The 19,484-nt window shown below is 32.6% G+C and overlaps 1 protein-coding gene across 2 annotated transcripts; it reads left to right on the top strand.

Annotated features, from left to right (window-relative positions):
• Positions 1-2,218: 2,218 nt before the first annotated feature.
• On the top strand, positions 2,219-17,042 carry LOC127724383 (death-associated inhibitor of apoptosis 2-like). Of its 2 annotated transcripts, XM_052231336.1 has the most exons (7): positions 2,219-2,339; positions 2,573-2,984; positions 4,755-4,918; positions 5,650-5,764; positions 6,370-6,539; positions 14,517-14,550; positions 15,016-17,042. In XM_052231336.1, exons 1-7 carry the CDS (start codon positions 2,274-2,276, stop codon positions 15,231-15,233), a joined length of 1,179 nt encoding a protein of 392 aa, XP_052087296.1. In that variant the 5' UTR covers positions 2,219-2,273; the 3' UTR covers positions 15,234-17,042. The 2 variants fall into 2 exon arrangements, with proteins under 2 accessions (XP_052087296.1, XP_052087297.1); XM_052231337.1 differs by having other exon boundaries at positions 14,517-17,042.
• The last annotated feature ends 2,442 nt before the right edge of the window (positions 17,043-19,484 follow it).

Here is a 19,484-nt window from a genome sequence, read left to right as displayed (position 1 = left end):
ACACCATTGTTCTTTATCAGTTATATAAGTTGAATTCTTTGATTCGTCGTTTTTACGTTTTGCCGGCTAACAAATTGGACTTCGTTATTTTAGTAGTATAGATAGATCAAAGATAAGACTATTTCAGCTGTGATATAATGATAAATAAAACAGTAAATTAGAAGGAGTATTCGATTAAATTAATTACTATGTGATGTAAGTCTTGTGTGAATAAAAGAGTAAATCGGAAAGTAGAGGAGCACAGTAGGTTCATACGTCCTCCAAACGGAAACAATAGCATGTCAATCAAGAAATCAAGCATATTGATAATGTCAGTTTCACAGATTTTTTCTTTGATTAAGAGTGATTTAAAAAGTGTGATTTATCCATCCCTAAGTCAATTTACTTGCATTTGCGTTCGCCATTCTTGTTTTATAAAACTTTAAAGTTTAAAAGTGTAATTTGTATTTAAGTTTTAAATGGGGAAAATGTGGGTAGAAAAATCAAAATGTTTTAATGCTATTGCAAGTAGAATTAAGAGACTAAGATTGCATGTACTCCAACAGATCTTTGGAATTTTAAAGTATCAACAGCTGATGTACGCCCCCTCTTCGGAAAGTTTAGTTTCACAAACGGTATAAATATACAGAAACTAAACATTTCAAAAATCATCATTTAAAGGCAAATACTCCTTCAAGATGTCGACTGGTGATTTTCTCCATGTGACTTATTAGGTTATGTTGTCAAGCTGACAATTATTGCTATTTAAAGTTTCTCATATCTGTCATAGTTTTGTGTTAATGGCCGAAAAGCGTACAATAATCGCTAAACAAGGACAATAATCCTTATAGGCACTCGACTTACAGTATCAGTCGTAAGACTATGTGCAGATGCTGTCCTATAATCATCTTTGCTATAAACAATTTCCTTCGGTCTTCTGAAGTGCAAAAAAAAATCTCAAAAATATAATTTATAAAATGGTCATTGAAAGCCAATATGAGCAATTATCTGATGACTTATGTCATTTAAATAGTTTGTATGTTTTTACCGATTACTTTTTTATGCTAACGATTTCTCTCTGGCTACTATAGATTTCCCCGAAAACGCCAAACCATGTATTAACTTTTTTATAGAAAACTTCTAACCATCCCCATTAAAAACGAAATATTACACCTGAAAAGATGAAGTTTTAATATGTAATGTTTTCTTTAATTGATTCATCCCAAAGTATAAAGTTTTTTAACGATAAAATATATAATAGCTTTAGCGTCTTTCGTTTTTCGAATACTGTGGATTCATTAATATTCGTTGGATACCAATTTTCGTGGATTTCGTGGCTACAGGGTAACCACGAATTTAAATGTTAAACGATTTACAAATTTTATAAAGGCATGTATGCAGACTTTGCCAAAACAACGAAATTAAATATCCACGAAAATGCAAATTTTCCACAATCCACGAAAATTGGTACCCACGAAAATAAATGAATCCACAGTAGAACATTTCTATAAACAGGAAACTTACAGAAAATTAACAAATCAATGACATTTAATGTCAGTATAACACATGTAATAGTTCTGACTACTGAGCTGGTGATACTACCGGGAGAAAATGCCAATATCAACTACATCGAACCAGTGGTTGGAAATATTGTATTAACATACCAGGCGTATAATTAGGTACAACAGAGCAGTATTTCGTCGATACCAGACTCATCGGTTGCGCCCGATTCAAAAAAGTTGGAATGCCTCATTAAAACATTAGAAGAGATTTTAAACTGGAAATTCCAAAACGGTGTGCAAATTAAGGCTAAGACAATCTCTGCTTGGAGGTAAACAAGCTTTAGTGTGTCGAATACATAAGGTTTTATCAACATAAATTTACAGAAACTGAACATTTTAAATAAATGACATTACAAAAGTGCTGTTTCTTAGGTTTGTGTTACCCTCGGGACGAAACGTTCACCGCAGTTACATCGACCCTCGTTCACTTGTAATAGCAGTGTTGAAGTACAACTCAAAATACATAAACTATAAACTAAATGTCAAAATAAGCATTAACAAATATCAATAGTATCCAGCCAACATTCGGCAGATAAACACAGTGAACGTGAATTATCATTCAAACTCTTATTTGAAACATAACAAAGATACTAAAGTAAACATTCTCTGTAAAACAAAAGCGGATAATAGATGTGCATATAATTTAAAACGTTGTATTATCAGACAAATTTATTTCCAGGTATTGAAAAATGAAAAAAAATATGTTTTCAAGTGATGACATTTTGGTGAACCATGGACCATATTTTTAAAACACCATCGATGGCTGGTAAAATGTTTCAACCAAATTTTTCTTCGCAGGTAAGTAAAGAACATTGTTAATGACAATAAATAGCCTCGTTACTGACGTCTCAGTTCGTTTTGTGATAAATAAAATAAAATAAATGGTATCTATGAATATTTTGTACGTAGACAAATAATAGAGTCTTTTTTATACATCTTTAATAATTAAGTATTTTACACTCAACATATCTGACGGAATCGATGATCTCTAACACCAATTAAATATCTAATCGGTTGGGGTTTTTTTTCAGACCATCGAACCTGTTTTAATTTATAGCAGCAATAATTTTGAAAATTTAAAATCGTTTGGAAACTGGCATCATGGGAAGATTTCTTTACTAATTGAGGCAGGATTCAAATACACCGGCATTGATGACATTCTTATGTGTCCAATATGCAATGTTACAACAAGGTTTAATGAATGGTGTGAAACAAAAGAACCACACGAAAAGCATTTAGAATTGAAGCCAACATGTGAATATGCTAAAGAAGTAAGCGATATGAAAAAATGCAGAAAAGTTGTTTCCAGTACAAAAGATACAATGCATGTCTCCCCGACGCTTTTTCTGAAAGAACTTAGGGTTTCTGAATTGCAAACTAGTTTTAGAGTTGCCAGAAAATTAGCAGAGAAGCTTGCAAGTGATGGTTATTTATACGACGGAGGTAAGGATATTCTATATTTTAATGCATTACGTATTTATTGTGTTATTCGCATGAACACGAATAAAATATAAGAGAACATAATTATTAATTATAATCATTAGTTGATTTTAAAAAAATTCTTAGATTTTTTCTATTAGTCATATTACTGGTATTTACGTGTTGCTTTGAAATACTTTTTGAAGAAATATAAGTAGAAGACGGTATTTGGTATTAATCAATAAAACACCAACCCATGAATGTAATGACCTTTATCTTGCATTGTACATCTAAAAAGAAGGGAAAACTAATTTTTCAACGCTCTTCTTCGGCCTTTCAATCTATAATCCCAATGATGTCTTCAAATTTTGAGTAAGACATGTACTTTCGAACATGGTCTTCATAAGGCATCAGTTGTGTAACACCCTTGTACCTTCAGTTGAAGAAATTTGAGAAATGAAAAACGTAATATTGAATGAATTTATAAATTTGGTGCGCCCAAAGAGTTTTTCTGGACTTATTTTCATCAGGAACGGTCAAACCTACGAAATCATCAATGCCCGACAATGTGAGGAGCTTTATTGCAAAAAGGAGCATACTAGTAGCAAGATTAGCTAAATAAAATAAGGTCTACTTTGCCTTAAGAAGTTCGAAGCTAAGTTTTATATTACTTCTAAATTTAGCAGCGAAGTATTTAACAGAAGTGTGTTATAAACCATGCCAATACATTTTGTGCACTTTCTACTGAGAAGTTGAAACCCCTTCTGACAACCATTACATAAGAAGATCCATGATGTTCGAGTATTCGCATGTTCTTATTATTTCAAACTCAAAAATATTCATAATTTATGCAGTGTTTATTTAATGTCTTTCTAAAGAATAATATGCATGAATATTCCTTGTATTTATAAGATTGTGTGAAAACAAGGTCTTATAGCTAAAATGTTGCACGTTATTAATAAACTTTGCATATATCAAATCAAATTATGTTGCAATTTCTTTGATTTTCCAAGAAAATAAGCCCTTTAAATACTTGATCTACCGCTATATCAAAAACGGGAGTTTTATATTAACTTTTATATATAGAGAGATTTTCATTGAATAATCATTAATTTTATTTGTACAGGGCTTTGAAACGTTAGAAGCAATCCTTTTTTTGAACCAATACTTTACTGTTTCGAGTCGAAATCTGCTTATAATGTAACCCGTTAAACGGTTTTACATTGCACGTATGTCTTGTTTTCCACTTTTTGTCAGATATTCAAAATCGTCGGGTTTTATCGACATGTAGTTCCATTAAAAAAATCTCCTACTTTTCTTTCCATAATTTTATTGCATAGAGTTTAAAAGCCATTTTTGTAAATTTTATTTATTCCTTTAATTTTGTCGTAGTTCTTGAAAGAGGCGTCTATGTTATATATAGGGAAAATCTAGAGAAAAAACATTTCCGACCAAATTTTCAATGGCCTGTATCACAAAAACAAGGACACGGACCTTTCATTTTTTTTCTGCTTTTTCAGTTCCATTATTTTGTTACTTTCAATTTATAACAGTCTTTTCAATAGCTTGATATTCTGAAAAAAAAAGCAACGAACAGCCTTAATAAGCACACTTTCGTCGTTTTACGCAATTCTTTTTACATATAATTTATGTTCAGTTATAATGTATATTGATGTAATATTGTGTATTCAAACTTTTAGATAACCAAACAAATTCATAAAGAGAATAGAAGCTGACGTTTTGTTCTATTTCGTAATTAGCGTAGTAAAACTTTACAAAATTTACAAATTGCAGGTATGGATGCAGTTCGTTGTAGCAGTTGCCGTGTGGTAATTGAAAAGGAAGAATTAATGTCAAATTTAACCGTTATTCATGCCCGATTTTCTCCAGTCTGTACTTTAATCATGCAACACATTGACAAAGATCGACTAACGTTCCTACATAACTCTTGGAAACAGGTAAATTCATTCATCCCATTTCATACTTTTGTATAAACAATGTATTCACCACTAACGTCAATCGTTTATAATAAATTTAGAAGAAACGTCAACAACAAAAAAACAGAAATAACGTTTTACGTTTATGTTACTTCAGAACAAACTCATACAAGATTGATTGATATATTGAGTGTTACCTCCTTAACTTCCAGAGTCCTCAATAAAAATACCAAGCTGATGATTAGGTAGGTCAGAGTCGGGCTTCGTCTACATCGAATTCATCAGTGGCACTCGAACAATGAGCAAAACCTATACTATGCATACCGTGACTTACACATGTAGCAGTTTTACTCGGGGCAAAGGTTGTGTTGTGTATTATTTCTCATATTTTGTGAACTAAACTGTCAAGATGTTTTGTGTTTTATATTAAATCAATGCAACTATAACTTTATTTGAACTATTTTGATGACTGTTTTAACTGATTGTTAAGCTAAAATTGCGAACATAAATAGCATGTCTTTGATAATAGCATATCGACATAATCATGATAATGCTTAATTCTCGGTATTGAAAATGTCTTATATGTATTTTATTTTTAATAAATCTATTCCAAATCATACAAATCCTTTGTATCGAGAATATTTTTAAACAATAATTATAAATTTAAATTGTTACATGTATGCTTTGTTTTTCGTTCGCAGTTTGGAGATCCTGGTTAGACAAGTTAACCTAATTTCATTTAATAATTTCAGTCTTTTATCCCAATGTATCCGAATTATATAATAGAGATTGACAGAAGAAACACTTTTTATGAAGAATTTGGCAATATCTCATCCGAACGTATGTCACATGCAGGTTTTTTTTATGGTACGCACTTTGAATCTATAAAACAGACAAATATAATCGTAAACACCAATGCGAAAATGAATACTTTGACAAAACAAAATAGAGCGCAAAGAGCGGCGAAAGATATCAATAGGATATTCAAACTCATAAGTCGAAAAACAAACTGACAATGCCATGGCAAAAAAGGAAAAGACAAATAACAATACTCAAAACACAAAAAGAAAAATAAAGAATGAGCAATACTCACCCAAAAAAAAAACAAGTTTAGTTATGATCTCAGGTACTCCGGAAGTGTAAGCACCCGTTGTTTTGCTCATGTACGTACACAGTTAACATGGTGAGAAGTCTGATTCTGTAGGTCCCATTTGAGGTACAGACAGCAAAACGACAATAATGTGAAAGCCAAATTTTTTTATATTTAGATGATAATTTAAAATAAAAACAGAAACTGTGAACTTTGAAAAGGTATTAATGTTGGACTTATTAATCAACTGTTCTTTAATGTTTAAGTATTTATTTCAGACATTCTTCGATATAAAATGCCATAGATATTCATATTTCAATATATTCATCTCACATTTTACAACAATTTTTTTTTTTTTAATTTTTTAACAATTATATATTAGTGAAAGATAAAGGAACTTCAAGACGAATTGCCATTTGCCATTGTTGTGGTTTATCCTTGTTGCCTTGGAAGTTACAGTTGGGTCCATGGGAAGCGCATGCCCTTCTTAGAGGTTTCTGCAAGTACTTGGAAGTCAGAAAAGGACCCAAATACGTACTCGATATTACAAAGGTAAGAACAGATTTGTACTTTTTGGGGGTTTAATTTCACTCTCGGATATAGTGGTGATGTCTTGTCACTCCAAAATCCACATCTCATATATACCAGTGATGTTGGCATAAAATGCATAACCGAAACTAGAAAGTCTACTTCCTATTTTGATCTTTTTATTAATATTGACGCAGATTGAGGACTTCAAAGTTGTGACAAGAGATACTTGAAAAAAGAGTAATGTTTACAAAGTCTAATTATGTATAAATAAAATTGTGAATGGAAATGGGGAATGTGTCAAAGAGACAACAACCCGACCATAGAGCAGACAACAGCCGAAGGCCACCAATGGGTCTTCAATGCAGCGAGAAACACCCGCACCCGGAGGCGTCCTTCAGCTGGCCCCTAAACAAATATGTATACTAGTTCAGTGATAATGGACGTCATACTAAACTCCAAATTATACACAAGAAACTAAAACTAAAAATGATACAAGACTAACAAAGGCCAGAAGCTCCTGACTTGGGACAGGCGCAAACATGCGGCGGGGTTAAAGATGTTTTTTTTAGATCTGAACCCTCCCCTATACCTCTAGCCAATGTAGAAAAAACAAACGTACAACAGTACGCACTGTAAAACTCAGTTTGAGAGAAGTCCGAGTCCGACGTCAGAATAGGAAACAAAAGAAAATAAACAAAATGACAATAATACATAAATAACAACAGACTACTAGCAGTTACTGACATGCCAGCTCCAGACCTCAATTAAACTGATTGAAAGATTATGTCTTCATCATATGAATATCAGGCACAATCCCTCCTGTTAGGGGTTTAGTATTATACCGTCATAAAATATATGAGAAGAACATAACCCGTGTCATGCCAACAACTGGTTTTAGAATAAATATGTTTAATTCCGATGCAAAGACCCTATAAGTGAATCAATATTAAAGCCAAAATATGCAATCTTTAATGACCTGACAACAGTATCGTAACTATATCCCTTCTTAATAAGTCTGTTTAAAGGTTTTGTTAGCTTTTGAGGTGGATACTGACATGTTTGTGCTTTGTAAAGAATAATTCTATTAAAGATTGGATGTGAAATACCCGAACGTATAAGATGTCTGCATGTTGAGTTATATTTACGAATGATGTCCTTATACCGATGATAAAATTTAGTAAATGTTTTGACTTGTTTATGATATCGAAAACCCTGGTGTAATAATTTTTCAGTAATATATAAATTTCTCTCGCTAAAATCTAATACGTTGTTACATACACGAGCGAATCGTACAAGTTGAGATATATAAACACCATAAGATGGCGACAAGGGAACGTCACTATCTAAAAATTGATAATTAACGATAGGAAATGAAAAATCATCTCTTTTGTCATAAATTTTTGTATTAAGCTTCCCGTTAATGATATAGATATCAAGATCGAGGAAAGGACATTGGTCATTGGTAGTATTAGCTTTATTTAAAGTAAGTTCAACAGGATAAATTTCTTTAGTATACATACTGAAGTTGTCATTATTGAGAGCCAATATATCATCCAAATATCTAAAAGTATTGTTAAATTTTTGTATCAGATGTTGTTTCGATGGGTCTTTGATGATTTTAGTCATAACTTGTAACTCATAACAATACAAAAACAGGTCCGCAATAAGTGGTGCACAGTTAGTCCCCATTAGAATTCCGATAACTTGACGACATACGGAATCTCCAAAGCGAACAAAAATGTTATCAAGTAAAAATTCAAGGGCAGATATAGTATCAATTCATGTCCAATTGACATAGCTCTTTTGTTTGTTACTACTAAAAAATGACCTTAAAGAGTTTGAACATATGTATTCGCATTCCGACTTTTTAAATGCCCATTTAATTAGGTTGGTAAATTTTTTCTTCATAAGAATATGAGGCAAAGTGGTATATAGGGTAGAAAAATCAAAACTTTGAACAGATTCAAAATCACCAATATATGCATGCAATTTATCAAGTACTTCCAACGAGTTTTTGACACTCCAAAAGTAGTTAATTCCACTATTTTCATAGGCCTTATTTGAACAATTTAGTATCAGGTTTTTGAATGTACTAAGTGTACTAGTAAGTAGAATAGACAATTTAGTAGTGGAACAATGACTTGAAGACGAAATAAATCTATATTTGTAAGGTGATTTGTGTAGCTTCGGAAGCCAGTTCATAGTTGGGATTTTCATTGTATTTGGTTCTGCTTGTAAAGAAGTAGCTAATAGTTTATGTTTGTCACAGATATCGTTTTCTGAAAATGAAGTCAGTTGGAATGCTGGCGAATTCGTGATTTCCTTTTGCAGAACCTCAATATAAAATTTACGTCAAACTATAATGATATTATTAGCAGCTTTATCAGCCGGGACAAAAACAAATTCCTTGGCTAGTTCTTTTAGTTTATGTTTGATACGAGAGATAGGATTTTTATGGTTGTTGTTAAGAGTAAAATGTTATTTAAAATGTTGTATACGTATATCAACTATCTTCATTACTGAATTAAAAAAAGAGTCCTAAGATTTTTTGTCAGCTTTTTCACGTTTTATCCATTTCAAACAGTAAGCACGAAGTGAGTCGTGGATGATATTACGACACTCATTCCAATTAATAATTGACGGGGGACGATATTTAGGTCCTTTACTGAGGAATGATTTTAACTCTCGGTCGCGAACGATGTTAAGGTCTCCTGTTATAACATGGGAAATGGGGCCATAAGTGTATTCGGAATTACTACAATTACATGAAGGAGGTGTATTTTCACTGATATTTACATCTTTACAGACTTGGCTATAATTAAACACAAATTTTCGGGTAGATTTCTTGTAAATATAACAAATAAGAGGGAGTTCAGTATTATCAAAATATCCAGGAATTTGTTCTTTAACAGAATGGTCGTTAAAAATACCGGCAATATTTACAAAATCAAAACCTTTATTGACATACTTTACTTTAATAAAATGTTTTTTATGATCTTCAGGGCAATCAATTTTGGGAAACAGTTTAGAATAACAATATGCCATTATAATTTGAACGATTTCATACTTAGGACTGCAATATGAAATTGTGTTGCAATCCTCTAAAATTTTATTTAATTTATTCATAGGTAAAGAACAGAGCTTGGTTAATAGATAATGTCTGCCGTTGTTTTTTGAAATAGAAATAAGTCCGAAATATTGGTATGGTTGGTCCGAAATTTTCTTTAATTGCGATTTTTTCTACGCCCATGAGAACGGTTTTTACGAACTGTTTTAGAAACTATATCCAAAATGTTAACAGAATCGGTTCTTGATATATTACCAATTCCCATGATATTATCATTAAGACCGAGAGGGTAGACTGTCTGTAATTTTTTAATCCAATTTAATTCAGTTATTTTCCGCGATCGTACAAACTTTGAATGAGATTCACCAGGCTGCTTATTTATAACTTCTAAAGGTTGAACTGTTAAATATTTAATAGGATGATTGTGCTTTTTAAGATGTTGATAAATGATACTTTTGAATATATTGGGTCTTTTAAAACGATACAGGTGTTCTTGCGTGCGTTTAGATAAATATCGTCCAGTTTCACCTACGTATTGAATACCGCATCGCGGTTTGTTTCATGTGAGTAAATAAATAATACTGTTTGTTTTTCAAGTGATATCAGTTTCAAAATTTAAAGAAAATGTGCGACCATTAAACGTAGACCTTACCGTATTGTTGGTGGAAAGACGGGGACATGTAAGTCATTTGTTGGCATGACACTTTTCGATAGAAGGGTAACCACGATTTTTATTGTTAAAAATGTTAGCGATGGTAGTATTTTTAAATAAGCGATTTTGAAGATTGAGACGTGTAGATACCCTTTGAACGAGTTTAGTATTTACTATTTTTCCATTTCTAAGCTTCATATTTGTTTTTTGTTATGTGGATTTTATTAGAAAGGAGCACACAATAAATTGAATTATGTGAATATGATAAAACTGTTCGGCTAAAGACGTCAAACGCTATCCGTCATAAATTATCCGAAAAATAAAACAAAAGATAGGGTATATCAGGGTAGCGACTGACGTCTGACTAAATAGAAGAATGGGGCTGAATGTGACATACTACTTTTTGATAAATATTCCTAAAGTAATGAACATAGAGAAGTTCTCGCTCGGACACACACTCCATAATCTAGTATATTATAAGAGCATAAACCTGAAGCACGGGGAGGCACTCTACTGTCTCCACACGGCACTAAAGACAAACTCTGTAAAAAATAAAATTGAGAATGGAAATGGGGAATGTGTCAAAGAGACAACAACCCGACCATAGAGCAGACAACAGCCGAAGGCCACCAATGGGTCTTCAATGCAGCAAGAAACTCCCGCACCCGGAGGCGTCCTTCAGCTGGCCCCTAAACAAATATGTATACTAGTTCAGTGATAATGGACGTCATACTAAACTCCAAATTATACACAAGAAACTAAAATTAAAAATGATACAAGACTAACAAAGGCCAGAGGCTCCTGACTTGGGACAGGCGCAAAAATGCGGCGGGGTTTAAGATGTTGTTTGAGATCTCAACCCTCCCCCTATACCTCTAGCCAATGTAGAAAAAACAAACGTACAACAGTACGCACAGTAAAACTCAGTTTAAGAGAAGTCCGAGTCCAATGTCAGAATAGGAAACAAAAGAAAATAAACAAAATGACAATAATACATAAATAACAACAGACTACTAGCAGTTACTGACATGCCAGCTCCAGACCTCAATTAAACTGATTGAAAGATTATGTCTTCATCATATGAATATCAGGCACAATCCCTCCTGTTAGGGGTTTAGTATTATACCGTCATAAAATATATGAGAAGAACATAACCCGTGTCATGCCAACAACTGGTTTTAGATTAAAATATGTTTAATTCCGATGCAAAGACCCTATAAGTGAATCAATATTAAAGCCAAAATATGCAATCTTTAATGACCTGACAACAGTATCGTAACTATATCCCTTCTTAATAAGTCTGTTTTAAGGTTTTTTAGCTTTTGAGGTGAATACTGACATTTTTGTGCTTTGTAAAGAATATTACCATAAAAGATTGGATGTGAAATACCCGAACGTATAAGATGTCTGCATGTTGAGTTATATTTACGAATGATGTCCTTATACCGATGATAAAATTTAGTAAATGTTTTGACAAGTTTATGATATCGAAAACCCTGGTGTAATAATTTTTCAGTAATATATAAATTTCTCTCGCTAAAATATAATACGTTGTTACATACACGAGCGAATCGTACAAGTTGAGATATATAAACACCATAAGATGGCGACAAGGAAACGTCACCATCTAAAAATGGATAATTAACGATAGGAAATGAAAAATCATCTTTTTTATCATAAATTTTTGTATTAAGCTTCCCGTTAATGATATAGATATCAAGATCGAGGAAAGGACAGTGGTCATTGTTAGTATTAGCTTTATTTAAAGTAAGTTCAACAGGATAAAATCCTTTAGTATACATACTGAAGTTGTCATTATTGAGAGCCAATATATCATCCAAATATCTAAAAGTATTGTTAAATTTTTGTATCAGATGTTGTTTCGATGGGTCTTTGCTGATTTTAGTCATAACTTGTAACTCATAACAATACAAAAACAGGTCCGCAATAAGTGGTGCACAGTTAGTCCCCATTGGAATTCCGATAACTTGACGATATACGGAATCTCCAAAGCGAACAAAAATGTTATCAAGTAAAAATTCAAGGGCAGATATAGTATCAAATCATGTCCAATTGACATATCTCTTTTGTTTGTTGCTACTAAAAAATGACCTTAAAGAGTTTGAACATATGTATTCGCATTCCGACTTTTTAAATGCCCATTTAATTAGGTGTGTGAATTTTTTCTTCATAAGAATATGAGGCAAAGTGGTATATAGGGTAGAAAAATCAAAACTTTGAACAGATTCAAAATCACCAATATATGCATGCAATTTATCAAGTACTTCCAACGAGTTTTTGACACTCCAAAAGTAGTTAATTCCACTATTTTCAAAGGCCTTATTTGAACAATTTATTATCAGGTTTTTGATTGTACTAAGTGTACTAGTAAGTAGAATAGACAATTTAGTAGTGGAACAATGACTTGAAGACGAAATAAATCTATATTTGTAAGGTGATTTGTGTAGCTTCGGAAGCCAGTACATAGTTGGGACTTTCATTGTATTTGGTTCTGCTTGTAAAGAAGTAGCTAATAGTTTATGTTTGTAACAGATATCGTTTTCTGAAAATGAAGTCAGTTGGAATGTTGGTGAATTCGTGATTTCCTTTTGCAGAACCTCAATGTAAAATTTACGTCAAACTATAATGATATTATTTGCAGCTTTATCAGCCGGGACAAAAACAAATTCCTTGGCTAGTTCTTTTAGTTTATGTTTGATACGAGAGATAGGATTTTTATGGTTGTTGTTAAGAGTAAAATGTTATTTAAAATGTTGTATACGTATATCAACTATCTTCATTACTGAATTAAAAAAAAAGTCCAAAAATTTTTTGTCCGCTTTTTCCCGTTTTATCCATTTCAAACAGTAAGCACGAAGTGAGTCGTGGATGATATTACGACACTCATTCCAATTAATAATTGACGGGGGACGATATTTAGGTCCTTTACTGAGGAATGATTTTAACTCTCGGTCGCGAACGATGTTAAGGTCTCCTGTAATAACATGGGAAATGGGGCCATAAGTGTATTCGGAATTACTACAATTACATGACGGAGGTGTATTTTCACTGATATTTACATCTTTACAGACTTGGCTATAATTAAACACAAATTTTCGGGTAGATTTCTTGTAAATATAACAAATAAGAGGGAGTTCAGTATTATCAAAATATCCAGGAATATGTTCTTTAACATAATGGTCGTTAAAAATACCGGCAATATTTACAAAATCAAAACCTTTATTGACATACTTTATTTTAATAAAATGTTTTTTATGATCTTCAGGGCGATCAATTTTGGGAAACTGTTTAGAATAACAATATGCCTTTATAATTTGAACGATTTCATACTTAGGACTGCAATATGAAATTGTGTTGCAATCCTCTAAAATTTTATTTAATTTATTCATAGGTAAAGAACAGAGCTTGGTTAATAGATAATGTCTGCCGTTGTTTTTTGAAATAGAAATTAGGTCCGAAATATTTGTATGGTTGGTCCGAAATTTTCTTTGATTGCGATTTTTTCTACGCCCATGCGAACGGTTTTTACGAACAGTTTTAGAAACTATATCCAAAATGTTAACAGAATCGGTTCTTGATATATTACCAATTCCCATGATATTATCATTAAGACCGAGAGGGTAGACTGTAATTTTTTAATCCAATTTAATTCAATTATTTTCCGCGATCGTACATACTTTGAATGAGATTCACCAGGCTGCTTATTTACTACTTCTAAAGGTTGAACTGTTAAATATTTAATAGGATGATTGTGCTTTTTGAGATGTTGATAAATGATACTTTTGAATTTATTGGGTCTTTTAAAACGATTCAGCTGTTCTTGCGTGCGTTTAGATAAATATCGCCCAGTTTCACCTACGTACTATATTTATCATCGAGTTATGATTTGCCATAACAAATCTTCTTTAAGAAGCAAGCATTTAGCTGAGACAATACAAAACAATCTATATGGTTGCACATACCAATAAATTGCTTAAACATACAAATTTTCACTTCTGTTCTCGTACATTGAACAACAAATTTATTTTGTAAAAAATATTTCCGTACTCCTAACAACAAAATTATTATATTTAAAGTTACCTGTGTACGTAATTTCATATGTATAGCCATTTTGATCCAGGTTATAGTTTTACATTGTTTTGCATATTGTATAAATATTGTGTCATTATACATCAAATTTTTTCGTTCAGTGTATCTATTTCTCCTTTCGTTTTTTTTTTTTTTCTTTTATTATTTTCTTTTATTATTGTTTTATCAGACATTTGAAAAGAGAGATCCGGGAATTGAAAGAGGTAAGACTTTATAGTTATTGTCACCAGAACATGCTTTTCTGTTCGTGAGTTCTAAACAAGCATTAACTGCCAAAAACTACAAAAATGACTTAAAAGTTTAACTTATAATATGACATACTAAAAAATTACTAGAAAAACAAAATCGCATAGCAAAGACTAAACCAAGCAGGAAAAAGTATTAGAGTATCAATATTGTGTGCGTATTTTATGAAAAAACGTCGACCAAATAACACGAAAAATGCCGAAGGTTAAGTGACCTGATATAAGCATAATATAAAAGGCCTATAAACAGACAAGCAATTGCAATTAAGTATAATAACGAATTTATGTCATATATCGAACAGATGTATTACCATGCAGCAACCTTGTGTTATTCAAAACTCACCCAAACATTATCTTTTAAAGATACAATCATTATTAATGACTGTTTTAGTATTTGAATCAAGTTAATGCTTATTTACGCAGAACTAAGAAGCCATCAAATCCAAGATGATCCATACCATTGGGAAACTTGTACACGAAAAGAAATGGAAACTATACAATGTGTAAAATGCAATGAAAGGAAAAAATCAATGATTTTTAATTGCGGTCATAGACTGACTTGCAAACAGTGTGCTACAATGTATTTTGTATGCCCATACTGTCATACACCTGTGACGATTAGGGTGGAATCCTACAAATGAATTTTAAAAAATCTGTCTATACAGTTTTCGTTTGGTAATTTAATATAAAAATAAGAAGATGTAGTATAATTGCCAATGAGACAACTCTCCACCAGACACCAAATGACATAGAAGTTAATAACTATAGGTCACAAAACGATCTTCAACAATCAGCAAAACCAATATCATTAATTTATAGATTACTGGTATCTTGCTTTTTACCACTATGTAATATTCCATGAGAAATGAACCATGTTTAAATACTTAATGGCGAGCGTTGTTTAATTTATACACTACGTCAAAAATTGAAAGTCTTTTTCCCGATGACATACAAAAACCGAAAATATACTTCTCCAATGCAGCAGAATAAACACAGACAGCTCCTCGAGTCTAAAAACAACTTCCTTGGCAACCTATTTTGTCTGGAAAGGCGTTATATGTTTGAAGACTTTGTGCAAGAATCACACAACATCAAACACAGTAAAATGTGTTCTACTATTAGTTAATTTTCGCACAGGATATTGTCGAAACTATTATCATGATTATTGCTTTGATCCTATATGTTTTAACCCCCGAAATGACTGGGGAATAGAAGTATGTTCACCATTGGTCTTCCTCCGACCGGCAGTAATCCTCGCCAACAGTGGGGCGTCCGTTTGGCTGTGCGGGATGTACAAATTTGCAGCCACGTCCGGTCAGAATGGGGACGTTAAATCCGATGCCTCGTGTAAAGAGAGTGCCACGCTCTTTGCACGTTAAGAACCCTTGTAACAACTCTTTGAGGGGTCCGTTGGTGACCTGTTGCAAGGCTAAATTTCTGTCCCTATCCAATATACCCTCATTTCCCGTGGCAATCTAAATTTCTTAGACCTTAATCTCGGACCCCTCTATTATAGAACATACCTATTGTATTTATTTTTGATTTGTTCTCGTCCTAAATATGCATGTAATATTTACCACTGGACGTTAAGCAACCAGCAATCAATCAATATATAATTTCAAACAAGAAAGAAATGCTTGTCTTAAAGGATAGTCTGCATATATCTTAAATTTTAAAAAATATTGCAAAAAATCGCGTCTTCACAACTTTCATAGACTCGAATATTTATTGTTTGATACATTCTATGGACATCTGTCTATTGGTGCCCTCCAAATCATGTTTGGTTATTTTATCGTTGGATTGTTGTCTCGTTAACGTATAATCTACATCTCTCTTTGTTTATAGTATTGCACTAGTCGTGAAATAGAAGTGTACAATCTTGATCAAAGTTGATCCAACGATACAACGTACTGTAGATCTGGATGCATATCGGAGGGTTAAGTTTTTTTAAAATTTGTTTAAATTTATTGCTTACATCTTTGGATATAGTTTACTTTGGTCAATATATAATTGTTTCCTTGTACCTGTATGCTTATCGTCTTCAATACGGGTATTATAGATCCCTGCGGGTTTGTTCTTACTGATCATTATTATTTTCTTTATGTGACTTTTTTTTTTCACTGATCGGTATTAAAAAATGACTGAAAGGTTAACAAATATATTATCATAATGATACATATGATGTAAGCTTCCTTCTTTAAATAATCTTTAAAGTGCAAATTTACAATATTTGTTCAATAGTTTCATGATATTATGATTTTTTAATCTTAATACATGTATTGTATATTGTATATCATACATGTTATTTGTATATTTATTCACTCATAAAGGCCTGAAATACGTTATAGATTCGTACTACTTTTAAGATGAAATTATCAAAAATTAACAAAATAATTCAGGTAACAAATAGTCATTACATTCACGATATTGTTTTTATCTTTATTTTTATTTTCATTTTTACATTTATAGTTATCTAATGTAAAATTGTATCATGTTTTAAGTTTGAAGTATTGTTGTGTATATGACTCACATTTGTATTAACCAGTATTTATAGTTATGTTTTTGTTAATTTTGAAATAAATAGTATACAACCAGAAATAATTATAATATTCTGTTTATCAGTTTTTAAGCTTCACACAGTTATGAAATATATGTATTTCGGTATGCAATTGATTAGTGTACTACATGTTATAACTACGAAAGCCGAGATGATCTTTTATATTTTTAAATTTAAGATTCAGAACTCGCACACCAAGAGAAATAACCCAATGTTTCCCACACTTACGAAAAAACTTTGAGACTCAATCGGAACACAACTCTTGTTGAAATACGCATACGTATATAAGTCATATGAATGATCATGCATCATATACTATCAAATTTTTAAATATCTTTCGCATGAAAACTGAAGCAAAAGAACCATGAACCCCTTCAATACAAAGCGAAGGGTTCGTAAAACTTTCGACGGGATGACTTCAACATTACCACTCGGAACCCTTGATACATCAGCTTCCTTGTAAGCAGCGCAACTTTCTATAAAAAAAACATCATGATAGGAAACTTTATCCCCAAAATATCGTATCGTATCGTTTATACGTATGCTCAATATGGCCCATGTTGGACGTTTCACATGTTAGTTTTGTACCGATTATTTTACTCCTGTTAGTTCCACACCATGACGTGCCGTCTGAATTAGAGTGTTTGTGAAAATATCAAATACTTTTCAATAAGTAAACGTAATAAACTAACAACTCTTGCCAGAATTAAAGAAAAATTATTCGGACAGTATTTTGGTCCATAACGTAAATTGTACTTAAATATCTCTCTTGCCTATCAATTTTGCACCTAAAAACACATGTCTCATCCTAGCGTTGAAAAGACATCTCAGTTCAGTTAGGGCTAAAGAATATATATTATTTTGCCTATGGTATAACGTAGAGAGCACGAAGTCTCTTATAACAGAAAATAACAGGTGCACATCTCGACCAATCAGGATTAGCCATATATTATGGTTTTTTCCTAAATAAATAATCTGATCCCCAATTTGATGAAAAAAAATATTCTGGCCAAGCAGATGACAAAAAATAATATTCTGAATCCAGATCTTCCCCATACCTTATAGTGTTAAATTTAGAGAGAAAAAAATGTGATTGATAGCGTCGAAAAACTAAATAAAAATAATTTCTGACTCAGAAAAAAAAGAACATACTACCCCCCCCCCCCCCCCCCCCCCCCCCCATCCCCCCCCCTTTTTGAAGTTAAATGGCTGCTCCCTCATTCTTCTCATGCTGGATATTTGTCTCAGTGCCTTGGAGTTGATACACATGCTTATTGCAAACTGTTCAGTCCTTATCCTCACCCCTTTTTCGGAGATTGTGTGTCTATTGTCATTCTGTGCTGTTCTAGTCCCCGGTATTGTTTAGTGTCTTTCGTATCAAGGGAGTGAGATTTCACCACTATCAGCTACATACATAAATATACCAGAGTTGGATAACTCTTCTCATCCACTTTGGTCGTAACACTTTCAACCCCTTGTATTACTTAACTAAGTTTTATTTAATTTTGCGGAAAATGGCGACAAATGAAGCGTAAGTAAAAAATGAAGAAAATATCGAGACACAGAAAAAAAAACACAGAACCCAGAATAAAAGATGACAAATAGGACGAACTAGGTGCTCCGAAAAGATGAGAAACTCCAGCTTCTATCAAGACACCCACAGTGGGGTTTCATGAATGTCATGTTTGGGCATATGAATCCACGAAATACGGAGACAGTACGCGGCACTACCAATAAAGGGCGATCAGACATAGAGATGGGACTCAATATATACGTAGAGCTACCGGTTTCATATCCTGAGCTTATTTTAAAATCTAGAAAAAAACATGCCACTTTATAATGCAGTTTGGGAGGGGTGAATTAAACAAAACTATTTACGAAAAACAAATATGACAGACAAGAACCAACAACAACCACTGAACTACAGGCCTGACTTGGGAAAGGCACCCAAAGAAGAATGTTGCGGAGTTAAACATGTATGAAGGCGCCAACCCTCCCTATACCTGGGACAGCTGTGTAACAGTACACAGAACAAGCTATAAAAATCAGTTCAAAAGGGCTCAACTCATCATAAAGCAGAAAAAAACATCTCACACAAATACAGTCTGGGCGAGGCAGGGTATTTATACATCACTCACAACAATAAAAACTCAAAGTACAGATCTAAGGGTACTCACAGTTACTGAAAGCTAGTTCAAAGCCAATACCAGCTAATAAAAAATCATGTATCTAAGACACTGTCTTTCTTGTCTCCACTACAAAAGTCAAAAAGTCTGAAAAGACCAGTTTTTGTCTGAATTTGCATGAATTTTTACTCGACATTCTTAATTTGTCT

The sequence above is a fragment of the Mytilus californianus genome, unplaced genomic scaffold (genome assembly GCF_021869535.1).
Source record: "Mytilus californianus isolate M0D057914Y unplaced genomic scaffold, xbMytCali1.0.p SCAF_14, whole genome shotgun sequence".
Lineage (NCBI taxonomy): Eukaryota > Metazoa > Mollusca > Bivalvia > Mytilida > Mytilidae > Mytilus > Mytilus californianus.
Note: the sequence above shows the minus strand (reverse complement) of the source record. Positions and strands in the feature narration are given on the sequence as shown.